This window comes from Oreochromis niloticus, linkage group LG19, assembly GCF_001858045.2.
Source record: "Oreochromis niloticus isolate F11D_XX linkage group LG19, O_niloticus_UMD_NMBU, whole genome shotgun sequence".
In the NCBI taxonomy this organism is placed as follows: domain Eukaryota; kingdom Metazoa; phylum Chordata; class Actinopteri; order Cichliformes; family Cichlidae; genus Oreochromis; species Oreochromis niloticus.
In genome coordinates this window covers 9,297,654-9,311,610 of record NC_031983.2, presented here as the reverse complement: position 1 = coordinate 9,311,610, position 13,957 = coordinate 9,297,654, and the positions used below count along the sequence as shown (strand labels likewise).

Below are 13,957 nucleotides of genomic sequence, written 5' to 3'. Positions count from 1 at the left end.
CTCCTCAGTTATACTGCCACAGTAACACTTCTTTGAGCTGGGAGTGAGTGTTACTGAGGGCTGAGCAATGCTGCAGATATTCAGCAGGGCAGAAGGATACAAAAGCTCCAGCATCTCTATGCGTTTCTCACCTGCAGGCTTAGACACAGACCTAGCTATAAAGGTTGCCTCTTTACTGAAGCACTGCAGAGTCCCAGCAGAAAGTAGAGCACACAAAAAAGCTACAGTATAATGCAGTGAATGCACTTGAAAACTAAAAATATAACATGGCACTGGTAAGTTGGATATGTGTCAGCAAGCATGTGTGTTGCTGTGATTGTCTTTGCTGGAGAGCATGAATCTCCTGCCTCGCTTGCTGCTGGGGCAGAATAGTACTTTATTTTTTTATAACACACATTGTTGACTCTGCAGCAAAAAGACCCAATAAAAAGAGTGATGCCTCCTTGTCTGTGTTGGCGTGGTGCGACGCGGGGGTTGTTAAAGAGGTATGAATCTTTTATGAGTAACGCTACCGCTGTCAATATCAGTTGAAAGGGCCGAAACTTTGGCACCCGCCTGGAGGTGGGATTTTCTCAGCATAGCAATTGTTGCTGCGCCTGGATGCACCTATGCGATCCCGCAAATTACCCAATTACGCTCCCTCGGTCGACTCAATCAAGATTCTTCACTGACATGCTCAGGTGACATGGCTGGAAGTGTATTACCCAAAAGCATAACGACCTGGCGTTACAGTTTGGATAACTGTCAAGGTTCGCTTTAAAAAAATCTGGAAAAAGGATCTTAACTTTGTTCTGCGAAGTGAGCCTCAACAGCAGCAGATTGCAGCAGTAAACACTCCTCTAAATGGTTTATTAAAGGCACGGTGGGGAGACAGAACATTGGACATAATTGCGCTAGATCCCAGACCTGCTTTATGTAGGAGGGGAATGATTCACAAGCACAAGTAGTAAGAGTTTTAATGATTTTTTATTCATGGTAAAATGTTAGAAACACTGACCCTGTTTCTGTGGTAACAGGCCTATCAGCTGCACAGGTAGGAATATCTTAAAAACATCTTAGCTTCGCAGCAGACTGTGTCACCTGACAAATGTACCATTTCTTTTTTTTACTGAATTCACAGACACAGCAGTAAAGGCCATCAGTACATCTGTTTTCATTTTCATTTTTTCTCCATCTGATGCACCTGATGTATAAATCTTCAGTGAATACTGCACCGTGTTCATGGCTACAGATTCAGACGAACATCTGTCTTGTTTGGCAAACACTTTAAATGAGCCAAATGTTTTCTCACTGGGCGGATTTGGTGTTATTCCTGCAGCTAATTAAAACTGGGAAGGTGATTTTTTTTCAATACATTTTGAGTAAAAAGGCAGCAAACTCTTTGCAGAATGATAGAACTCATGCAGCACACATGTTACTGTAAAACAACTAAAATTATTAAGTGAATGAGAAACTAAATGACCACTACAAGCAGTGCTTTTTAAACTTGTATTTCCTTTCTTGCCGAGATTTAAATGAGAAAGTAGCTTCCGGTATCAAGCCTTTTAAATATTTAGCTAAACACTAGATTTAGCTTAACAGGAAGACTAAAGGAAGAAGGAAACAGCCTTGCCAAAGATTAACCTGTAACTATAATTTAGCTAAAATTTAAGCATGGGAATGACTGTATATAATTGTGTATAAAAAATGGTAATTACCACTGTTTTTCAGACTGCTGTTCTGAAGCCTAGAGTTCAGGATTTTAGTCACTGTAGTGTTTTTGAAATTTCAAAAGTGTTTGGATGAGGCAGTAAACAGTAAACCTCTCTAAGGTATTGCGCTAGCTACCTAACTTGGCTAGCAAGTTGCATGCCAGATTAAATGTCACAATAAATGCGATGCTACTTTGGCTAGTGAGCGATTAGCTTGTAAGCATGTGCTTAACACAAAAACTGAACTGCGACCTTAGCTGTGTCCCAACTGGATGCCGCCCCTGAATTGGGACACAGCTAATGACTGTAGAAAACATGGACCATGCGACAGCTCCCCAAAAATGAAGCCAAAACGTCTCTATCGCCCCCTGGTGTCTGGCTGCAGAATATGTCATAAACCCCGCCTCCTCCATGTTAGCAGATGGGACTGGGGTCAGGTTAAAATTAAAAAATCTCCTCAGATAATTTTTTTCCAAAGATGCTTTCTTTCATTATCAGCAGTTCTCATCACGCTGATTTATGTTCAAGGGGTCTCCTTTCTCATAAGTTTGATTCTAATTATACCATAATGCTTTTAAAGTGGGGTGCAACGTTTTTTAGAGTCATTGGTCTTAACTCACACTGTATTAACCAAATTTCAAGCGGCCAACTTACACAGTTACAGCCATGTGAAAAAGAAAGCTTTCACAGGGTTCTCTGAAAAGCTAAGTGCACTGTTAATGCTTCCATGGGAATAAGGAGAGTAAGCAGCAGCCAGGTGCTGCTAATCAAATGACCTTAATTAACTGATCATAAACAAGTGTAAGCACCTCTATAAAAGCAGAAGTTCCAGCAGTTTCTGGAGTTGGTTGTTGGTTTTTGAGCATTAACGTGTGTTAACAGAATGCCGCTATTTTCCCAGGAGTAGACGTCCTAGCAAATTCACCCCAAGGTCAGACCGTGCAAAACTTTTTTTGCAGAGAAACTGTAAAAACAGCCCAATTGCTACATCTCAGGCTCTTAAAGGCCTCAGCATATTAAATGCTAAAGTTCCCGACAGTACAACTAGAAAAAGACTGAACATGTATGGCTTGTTTGTAAGTGTTGCTAGAAGAAAGCCTCCTCTTTCTAAAAAGAACATGACAGCACAGGTTAGGTTTGCAAAAATGCATCTGAACAAATCACAAGACTTCCAGAACAATATCTTTTGGACAGACAAGACCAAAGTAGAGATGGGTGCACTTAGTTTTTCACAGGACTCTATATACAAAGTCATCCACTGTATAGTTTTTATGACATTAGCTGTAAGAGAGCAAAACAGATTTTTGATATTAAGGTGTAAATATCTCTATTTATGCTGCTAATTTGGCCATTTTCACGTTGCTTATGGAGATTGACCTTGTTTGGTGCAAGCCTCAGGTAACTCTTAAATTAACTGCAGTTTCTGCTACACATAAACAAAATTGTGACCACCAAAGTCACCAGTGGGGCTTTATAGATTTCAGTTTTTCTGCTATATACTGCTCTGAGACAAAACAGTTCAGAAAAAAAGTACTTAAGAGGAAAAGCCAAGAACTGCCTCACAAGCAGAAATCTGTATCACAGATTTTCTACAATCAATGACTAATAGATAGCTACAGCTTTTTAGAGTAAAGCATATTCTGCAACACAGAATATGCTTGAGTGTGCGAGCCAACATTAACTGCCAAGAAGCAGCGGCAAAGAGAAGCCCAGAGAGAGATGGGAGACGGCCCTGGTAATGATGGAGGAGGCAACAGCAACCAACAGGCTAACAGTGGCTGGAGGAGGTGGAACCTATGAGGCTTATGCTTCCTTTGACTTATGGTGTTTAAGGCTTTTGCTGCTTAACTCCAGTCAATTGTTGGGCCGTGACACAAATGCATCTATGCTGTTTGTAAAGATAAGAAAGAAAATCATTTTGTTTCTGGATAAAGTGAACTGTGTTGGGAAAACGCAGTTCAGGGGAATAAAGTGTACGTTAGTGTGGATTTAAATGGAAATTTGTTTGTTTTACACAAATATGGCTTAAACAAGCATGTGAAAAGAAAGTGATAAAAACCCTACAGTGAATTTTATTATGTATGCTAGTTCCAATAAGAAAATCAAGAGATAAAACAGATCACTTTTCACATCCTTTCATAATTTAATTATAAAAAAAAACCTTCAAGCATATTGAATTTCATCCCTTTTCCCTCTGATGTTTTCCAGCAGTCACAATACAGATTCTACACTGCCTTATTAAACATTCAATATCGGAAACGCCAGATCAATCAGGCCTGCTTACCGCACGCCACTGACATTGCTGAGGAAATTTCTTCATTTGGTGGCACAATCAATAGCTCATTACAGCAGCTTTACACTGTGTTGTCTCTGGGCAGGCCCTCTGGCTTAATTCCCTCTACATCACAGGCCTATCTGATCTGTCCATCTTCATCACGCAACACAGAGAAACAGCCTCCTGCTGAACAACAATTACACTCTTAACCTCACACCAACTTATCGCTCTGCAAGTTGAGTTTTTTATGAGAGGGAGTGTGACGGAGGCTATATGTTTGTCTGCGGCTCGGGAAGGTGTGCGTATTTGAGCAGTGATATGCATATAATGCATATGCAATGCAGAAATAAGAATTAAGTACGCAAATGTGGAAAGGCAAGCTTTCACACAAAACATCAGTTCTCTGCTTCGAACAGCTGTCAAAAACACAAACCACAAACACCAGTAAGGCAATACGATGGGGAGCAACAAACGAAGACATTTTTTCTAAATCGCTTCCTTACAAAGCTTTTTCCCTGCGCTCAAAATCTGCACCATTATACTCGAAATGCCTTTCGCTCACTAACAAAAGTGAGCTATTACTTTTTTAATTCAACCGTGAAATGACAGAAGCACTCATCATAATAGCATTAAAGCTCGCCTCCTTAGTGTCACACAGAATGCGGTGATGTGCTGAACCGAACTTCCCGTCCGTGGAATAATTTCATGGTCATCTCTAATAATTATACAAAGACCAAGTGAGTGACAGTGCAAGCCTGCCATACTTGTGGCACTCAAACCCTGCACAAACAAGTACCCCAGTATGGATATATGAATGATGAATGCTTGGCAGGAACCTACTCTCAGCTATAAGGAAAGATGGTGTCGTGCACTTTTGAAAGTTTCTGACTGCAGAACAAGGGCACCTTTGGTTGCCTCTGGATCAGCGTGAGGCTCCTTCACCCTCGCACTCTCGCTACTATCTCAAATTGCAGATGACATCCTCCAGGAAAGACATGCAGCCCGGCTCACGTGATAATAACGTGCACAGCTGCAGTTGTTCACAACTATGCGATTAGAGGAAATGAAAGTTCAGCCGCGGGGAGAGGAGCTGAAGAAGAACACGGAGGAGAAAAGAGCAACAGCAGCAAAGGAGCAGAAAGGAGACGCACAGGAGGAGCGACCTCTGGCACCAAGGCCGCCAGTGCACGGCACACTCGAAATTAGTGTTTTACTGAGATTACAGACTCCTTTCTTTTTTCTCTCTCTGGTGCCGCTTGTTTAGGCTCATTGCTTTGCTTCTTCTGTGCTGCTGCGCTGGCAGTCATCGCCTGGATGCAAAGTGAGGCCAGTGCCTTCACATAAACAAGCCGAGCGCTGCCACAACGCATTAGTCACAGCTCAGGTCTGGCCTTTTCAAAGTCGCTACTCCTACTCAAACTGCTAATAGATCCCCAGAATTTGATATTAGCCTAGCAGGGATACTTCCATCAGCGAAGCTGTGCACGTGCCCTTGTGTGCGGCTAACAAGCCTTCTTCTCAGGGTGGTTTTCAAGAATTAAAGCAAGAAGAGCGGCGAGCATCAGGACCGAAAGTTTCTTAAGACCCCCCCTGCTTTATTCCCCCTCTTCTTTCTGCTCTAATGACACAACACACACAGAGCAGGCAAGCAATTCATTTAAAAAACTACCCTTATATAATGAGCAGCCTGAGCAATGTGACCATAAGCTGATATTTTTTCACTATAGGGCCTATTACAAAGCCACTGCTGATGGAGCTGGTGCATTTGAGGACATTTGCAAACAGAGCGAACACAATGCCTGTGGAATATGCAGAACTTATTAAAGTCTCTGCACAGCCCCTCGCACCCTTGGACATTAAACAGCAGTTTGTGGGGGAAGCTTTTGTCTGAGTCTCCTGGCTCACAATCAGCACCGTTCCTCTTCCTGTAACATCAAATTACCCGTGGCTGAGATATCCCTGCTCTTTCCCTCTCTTCCTTTTATTTCCTCCCACTGTGTTGGGTTTATAGGCAGCAGTCCGGCAGGGGTAATTTCTGCTACCACTCCAGGGAAATTACTTTGTGTTGTTAGAGAAAAGGCAGTTTGCGAACTGCTTTATCAAGCTCCCCGTCTCAAATAACAGTCAACATTTCAACGCAAGGAAGAAATACAGCCTCAGCATATCTGCGCTTATACTAAGTGACATCGGTGCAAAGGCAAGAATAGTCACCGTGGGTGTGTGTGTGTGATGTTTTAGATAGGCATATGTGCATCCAACTGTGCATTTGTTTCTGCAGGACTGCTTTCATTGCCCGTACATCCTCGCGCGCGTATCTGTTCTGCTCCTCTACACCGAGCGGTTCAGCTGTGCCTTACTTGGACTGATGAATAATTTCTGCACTGTGCTCTGCTGTGGCACGTCTGGTGCAGCCTGACTGCACCACACAGCTACAGCTCCGCATTTGCATTCCAAACGCACACAAAAGCGCACACTCACACTTTTACACTCATGAGCACCAAGCATGCGCCCGCCGTCCCGACACCGTCCATTCTGCCAGACGCTTCCCTGTGTGGACGGATGCAACAAGCTGCTAAAAAAACAAACAAAAACAAAAAAAACAGCAACAGCAGTTTTCTATTGGTCAGTGTCATCTTGCTTCTGCTTCCAGAGTTTACAAAAATTGCTCAGTGGCGCGCCAATAAACTGGACAAAGAGCCAAGCAAGGAAAAAATCCACCAATTCCAAAACTCTCACCTGAGGTTGACTTTAAAAATCTTAACTCTGGATTTGTGGCATTTAAATTCAAGGCCGGAAAAGAGAAGAAACGGTGCTGAAATGTCAGGTCTATTTTGAAGTGGCAGACATGCTGATGTGGTGACCTCTATGTGCTGTGGCTAAAAGGTTGGGGGGCTGCAGGGCAAATGAGCAGGGGGTATAAGCTTACTTCTGAGTGAAAAGGAAGGGGCATTCTTGCATTGTGGTTTCCTGTCTTGCTCATGCCTCTAAAGTCACGTTTTAAAGCTGGACAGTCTCTAATTATCTGACGCTGCTGTTGACACCGTCAGTAAAATATCTAATCACTAATTAAAATGTAATTTAAAACGCCTCTGTTCAAGGCTTTAAAAAAGGCTGTAATCTGCATAACACAGCAACAACGTCGCTACTGTGTGTGCCTCCAAGTACAGCAGGTTGTGCATCTGTAAGCAGCTTAATAAAGGGAAACCACAAGCAGCAGCGCCAGTGGTGTGTGCAACCGAACACCTCCTACTGTCTCTGGGTCTATCTGGAAGACCTCCAGGTGCTGCGCTCCTTCATCTATCCAAGACTAGCGTGTAATTTTTCGGGTATGATATGCCTCTCGGTGCGTTTTTTCGTGGATGAGCGCGTTGTGTCAACATCTATCATTGTCAGCAGTAGAAAGCGTTCCTCTCAGTCCAAACACAGCTAGATATTTACGAGTTTAAACACCCATCCTCAGCTAGAGAAATCCATTTCCACTTATTGGCAAATATTTCCACTGTAGTGCGGAGCTAGAGCCAAGGAGAGAAAATAGTCTTCAGCCCGTTTAATCCTAATCATACACTATTTAATGAGCATACAGTACTGTCTGTTTATGTTAGCTTTGTCTCCGACAAGTAAGACAGCGTTGGTAATCTAGCTTGGCTGCAGTGAGACTGTGATTATTGCAAAGATTCTCCCTCTTAGTTCATTTGCATAGACCTTTGCTGCTGCACAGGAACCCTGGGGCGACTGTCTGGACAGGCAGTGTACGCTGCCAGGCTACCACGTTAGTGCATTATACAGCACACTGGTTCAGAGGTCCATTTTTTTCTCTTCAAAAACAATTCAATTGACGCTGACAGAACAATGAAGCCTCTTGATTCAGTGAGCCATTTTAAGTTGGATCGCAGAGCTCGAACTGCCAAATTGTTACCACATAATGATAACAGGTAAGTTTGTCAGCAGAAGAGGGGGGAAAATACCGCTGTGAACTTCTTAACGGCAGAGATTGTACGAAACACAATAGCTGTCAGAGAACGATGCGCAAAACAATAGGGCACTGTCAACGCCTGTGAGATGTGCAAAGAAGGGAGAGGGTTATCGAAAGCTACATGACAAAATAACATCTGTCAGTAAAGCAAAGTGGCAGCCAATCGACAGGAATAATCTCTCACACACACATACACACACACAGAGCTACACATATTCCCACAGCCATCAGAGCAGCGCTTACAAGTAATGTACTTACAGTTCTGAGGAACTGGATCTCATCCTCTCCTTCTCCACCTTCAGCCATGGCTGCAAAGGAGCCTCTTCAGACTCCGCTGGCTCCCTTCTCCTGTCGAAATTAGCATATAGCTAATCCACGGCCATACAGCGGGAGACTACCGCAGCATGTGTCACTCAAAAGCCCCTGTGCTCACGCCCCTGTGCTCGCCGCCCGGAGGAGGAGTGTGTGTCAGCATCGGTGGGCTGGAGCAACTGGGGACGGGTGCGTGGCGGGGAAACGGGGAGAAGCCGAGTCCTGTAGCGAAAGATGCTGGAGAGGGGGGGTATGTGTCTTCGACGTCACCGTCAGACCTTATTAGCACAAGCGGGAATATTCAAAAAATCGAGTCACGCGCTTTCTATCTAAAGCTAATTTCTTTCCCGACACGCATGCTAACGCGTGGGGTATAGCGCGTTTCCCCCCCACCACGGCGCACGCAAGAAATTAACGCGAGCTGCCATTTCCAGATCAGCACCATGGTCAGCACCCCACTACCCGCACAGGCTTTCAGTGTGGAGGGTCCTGCACTCACCCTGCAGAGGACGGGATTTTTATTCATTTATTTATTTATTTATTTATCGTTTTCTATTTTTTTTAGTTTACCGATCATTTCTAAATCTTTGAGGAAGCGTGGATAAGGCCTTTGTATAGAGAATATGTCACTGCTACCGCTGAAGTGCAAACATCTTCCAAAATCAGCCCAAATCTAGAACAGCGTTCCCTCATTTGCTATGATGTCGTAAGAGAGCTCTTTATTATTATTATTATTATTATTATTATTATTATTTATTTTTATAAAAAGGGGGGGGGGGGGTTCTTGCACAACTACTACCTCACTTGTAAATTATTTATCAGATATTTGATTAACTCAATTACATATTAATGAACGCAAAGTAAGACTTGTCGCTTATAATGTGTGACAGCGGTCGTTCTGGTGACCCAAAGGTTGGTCATAAGCATAATGAAGCTCGCTCATCTCCATAACTACAGCGAATAAACACGCAGGCGCCCCAACACGATGAGATGCTGCCCTCTAGCGTCAGTGCGCCAAACTGCTAAGACCAGCTCTACATGGCGTCCTTTCACCATTCATTGCACCATATCTACTTGGTTACTTTATTCCTCATCTTATTCTTCCTGTGATGTTTTAAAAAGTATATCCGAAGGACTAAGTAATATTTCAAAGTTATGCAGAAGTATTTGTATGAGCATTAATGTAATCAATCGTGACCATATTAACGCCAATTTATGTTTTTAATGATAAACCTTAAACTCGTTGGGTAGAAATCGTTGTAGAAACAGCCCTTCTGCAGCTCTCTAGTTTTCCAACAATGCAAATCTAACTTGCAACAAATGCAAATGTCCAAATGCGCCTGTTTCTCCGAAACCTCACTAACCACAACAACCCATTTAGACGATACAGGAAATGTGAGAGAGCACATCACTTTATCCAGAAGAAGGATGGCAAGCTTGCAAAACGGTAGTTAGTGGACATAGGTCCGACTCTAAACATGTTCGACCTAGGCTGTGACACTTGTTCTAATTATGTGTTTATTATCAGAATCTTGCTTAGAGCTTGTTTTGGAGCTTGGATAGAAACTTTACAAACTGGCTTTCCACAGCCATGCATGGACTTCCGTGGTCATTTATTTGCCTAGGTCCCAGACTATTTACTCTGAAAACACTTGTCTTGCTCTATCCCAGTTGTAATAGGTTAAAGCAGACATCCTGGACAAGCCGCTTAGAATTCAATTTAATATACATTTTGAATATTCTATCTAATTTTCTACACATAGTTTTGTCATATATATAAAATTTCATTAAATTTTTTTCACAGTTAGCCACCAGGTGTCACTGTTTTGTAAATATTAGTTAGGTCATTCAAAGGCCAATTGCGACGCTTTCGCATTCGCTTATTTTTCTTCAAGGTTATCCTAGAAAACAGTAGTATTTGCTGCCAAAGTTGCCATCGCTGAAGCACAGCCACACTTCATTTAGTCCCTGTCCGAAATACACAGCGAACCCATCACATGGCCTACCTGCAAGCCGCAGCTGCACTGACTCAAAATGTGGGCTGTGGATAAACACTAAGGCACCAATCACAGAGCAGAGAGCCAGCGGCGGCTCTCCCTATTGGACTAAACGGAAGTCAATCAGGACTGTCGAGCCCAGAGAAGCAGCGGTGAGCACTCGGCACTGGCTGGCTGCACCGCAGAAGATGTGAAGAAATATTTGCCATGCCACTAAAACGGGTAAGTAACTATCTATCTTTTAGCAACTGCTTCAACCTTCAGCAGGTGCTGGTAATTGTAGCGCACTTTCAGCTTCTGGTTAACGATAATTAAACGTCACCGAAGCTCTTATGAAGAAGATTCGCTTTTTTTAAAAAAAAAAATGTAATTCAAGATAATTAAAATTCTAATTTAACTAAATGTTCGCTGGTTTTCACCTGTAAGTGGGCAGCTGTAACCCGAAAGCCTTCAGGGTAGTGTAGTTATGCTGCCATCTTAACACTCATGTTTCCTGCAAGGTGACAGTAACCCATCGGATTATGTTATCATATAAACTGCAGAGACATGAGGCGAAATGCGGAGGGCAAGCGTGTGGAAGCCGAGTGAAAGCTTGTTTTGCTTGTAAACATCTTTGCTGGCCGCCTGCTAGGGGCTCGGCGTGTGTCGTCACCTTGTGTGACACTGGCAAGGCTTTTTTTTTTCTTTCTTTCTTTTTTTAAATGCGGCAGCTTGTGAAATGTTGATGAACTGCGGTTTAAAAATGTTTCATCCACTTACACAACAATGGACAGGAGGATGGAGGTGGGGTTGGGGTTAGGAGCTTTCTTCTTAAATGCATGATTGCTGGATTGTGTCCAGCTTTTAATGTGACATTGAAATATGGAAGCTTCCTGTTTGTGAAAGGACTGTTGTGATGTAGCATACCCTAGCAGTGCACTGTCTTGGATTAAAGGCTTTCATTTAGTTAATTCTTCATCCTAAAGAAGAAGAAAAGTCTGGTATGTGGCGGTAATGCATGTCTTTAGCAGGACAGGTATGTTACTTGAACATAAACTGTCTAAACTGTCTATCCAAAGGCAGATTTATCACTCTGTGCTACTTTCTTTCTGACAGAATCTGGACAGACCAAATGATGAATAGCCAGAGATCCTCCTCTGCAGTCCGAGCTGAGTCCATCCGCATACTCCCAGTGCTTGAGTGATTAATATGGCACCCATCATGGAGGGCACCCACACTGTATTGCTTCTGTATGCACCCATCCGTGAGCTAAGCAACATCAGCCTTTATTTCCCCAAGAGGCGGGCCCCAAGTTTCGAGTACAAGAGCCGCGCCCCTCGTTCAGACGAGGCTGGTAATGACCGTGACCGGGGAAAGGAGGATCTTGCAGTGTCCAAACAAAGAGGCCAGTCTTCTGACTTTCCAGGCGAACTGCTCACCTCCCAGCAGGCAACAAAGAAAGCAGTTGCAGAGCTCTGCTGGCTGGTGGCGGAGCACCACCAGTTGCTGGCGCAGTTGTTATCACTGTGTAGGGATTGCAGGAACAAAGTCAGGATGGGTAACCAGGATGGGAAGCTCCAGGAGTACATGGAGGGTCAAGACGTTCATCTGGGCGGTCAGGTTCTCAGCGGCAGCATCTACTCCCTCAATCAGTCTCCAGAGCAGAAGCGAGGTGTGCCTAAAAGTAAAAAGATGAAGAAGTTAGGGGGGAAGAAGCTTGACAGCGCGGAGAATTTCCTGCACAGTAAGATGAAAAAGAAAACTCAAGGTGGAGAGCCGTCTCTTGAGCCTCCAACTGAGAAAAGTTTGGCTGTATGTGCGGATTTGGAAGTGGAGCGGATGCCAGGTACCAAGGCTTCTGGCCATGTGTCTGAGAGCCCAGTCGTCGGCTCTTGTGTCTGTCCTGTCAGTAACCCCATCCTGCCAATGGAGGAACCCTTCCAGATCACCCGTGAGGGCTGGGACTTCATGGAGGACAATCGTACATTTGACCCCGACATAGATTTTTGTTTCTCAGAGTGTGATGGCGAACTGGGTTACCAGTCATCTTCTTGCAGCCTAATGGAGGGTCTGACCCGGCGAGAAAGTGGAAGTAACCTTAGGCCGCTTAAAAGATTCGATTCTCCAGTTGACATGGTAGTTGAGGATGCATCAGCAATCAAGTCAGCTCAACAGCTTTATAGTGAAATCAACCAGAGGAATGCTGGAGTCAGGGTTGTTGCCAGAGTGCAGGATGTAGAAGGGAGGGTGCAACATGTTAGTCACACAAGTCCAGACAGGGCTGTTCCACACCCTGAATCTAGCAAAGGCCAACAAGACTATAAAGAGTGGAGAGGGCCAAACAGGGTCAGGGGGGAAAAGTCATGTAACAAACTGTCTGAGGGGCTACGACTGCCCCTGTACAACACCACTGAGCCCTTGCCCAAATCCCACAAAAATAGCCCCTCTTCCCCTTCCCTCGCTGGGGTGTTCAGCACATCTTTCCCAGCCTCCAACAGCCTCCAGAGCATGTCCCCAGTCCTGTCCCCTCTGTCTTCCAAACAGGAAAGCCCGCAACTCAATCACCGCATTGTACTCCTTTCAGATAAGGACACTGACCCTGATCAAGACAGCTCCAGTAACACAGATGAACCCAAAATCTTCTCTGAGATCATAGACAAAAATGGCAATAAACGGACCGTCACTCGGCTGGATCTGAACCTCAGCAGGCCGCCAAGCAACTGCAAATGGAACTCCTCCAGCAATTCCACAACAACAGGTGAGCTGTCAGAAATCAAGCATTTAACACAGCGATTCATGCTCAAACACCCTGCCTTGATGCAAATGCTTTTACTCGCTCAGTAGTTTAAAACCATTTTTTGTTAGAAGATGCCCTTCGACTGGCACTGCAGACGCTAGATTTTAAAGAGCAGAACAACAAAAAGACACCTTGAAAGGGATTCTTTGTGTATCTGTGGGTGTCACATACGGTGCCTGAGATGTATGCTGAGTTAATCTGCAACATTGTAACTGACAAACATCTTCCACACACAGAGATGTATTTTGCTGTTGTAATTCTAATAAACTAGTCAGGCCAGGCTCTCTTAGTCCTCTTAGTTTGTGACTGCTGGGTTCTGCTTTGGGATTTGATGTGTGGCCACAAATTAAAAACTCCCCAACAGAGTCGCACAAGGGGCAAGCTGGGCCTGAGAATAGTTTCACTAATGATCTATTTTAACTCTCTCAGCACTGCGGGGAAGATTAGTAAGAGTGTCCTGGATCAAAGGCATAAAGTTGACACAGAGTTCAACCTGAGCAGAGTTCTCATGAGTGTAGTAGTAACTCAAGCATTGCCAATTTGGATCAGGGATTCAGCAGGCAGGAAGAAAACAGAATGGATTAGAATTTCCTTATTTGTACATCTCATTTCCTCCTGTAATAATCTGTCTTCTTGTATGAGATTCTGACAATGATGGAAATAATGGGATTGAAAACCCACGGCGTTCCCTGTGTAATCTTTGCAAAGCCATACGTGGAATAAGCTGAGTTCAGTGATGTCAGTGTGACGTTTCCTCACTGATGATGATTTTTCTCTCTCTTTTCCCAGCCTGTGTTTAGCTCTGTGGTCATGCTATTCTGTCACCGTTTACCCTCAGTGTGGGTTTCAGCTTTACCTGCTTTTACTGGAACCACCCCAGACTGCACGACCCAAGTTTATGCTGCTTTCAGTGAGGCTGTCTTATTAAATTTA

At 44.0% G+C, this 13,957-nt stretch overlaps 2 protein-coding genes across 5 annotated transcripts in view; one reads left to right on the top strand and one right to left on the bottom strand.

Moving 5' to 3' along the window:
* Positions 1 to 8,709, bottom strand: part of LOC100702813 (ryanodine receptor 3) — a 105,927-nt gene extending 97,218 nt beyond the window's left edge. For 3 of the 4 annotated variants that reach the window (XM_025901029.1, XM_025901030.1, XM_025901031.1), the window contains exon 1: positions 8,198 to 8,709. In XM_025901029.1, coding sequence (XP_025756814.1) covers positions 8,198 to 8,245 — 48 coding nt within the window. In that variant the 5' untranslated portion in view covers positions 8,246 to 8,709. The remainder of the gene's footprint in view (positions 1 to 8,197) is intronic. The other variant, XM_019349097.2, reaches the window with a different exon arrangement.
* Positions 8,710 to 10,332: 1,623 nt separating this feature from the next.
* The window catches only part of LOC100703349 (formin-1), a 50,681-nt gene continuing 47,056 nt past the window's right edge, over positions 10,333 to 13,957 (top strand). The window contains 2 exon segments of the mRNA XM_019349056.2: positions 10,333 to 10,470; positions 11,344 to 12,985. Coding sequence (XP_019204601.1) covers positions 11,437 to 12,985 — 1,549 coding nt within the window. The 5' untranslated portion in view covers positions 10,333 to 10,470; positions 11,344 to 11,436.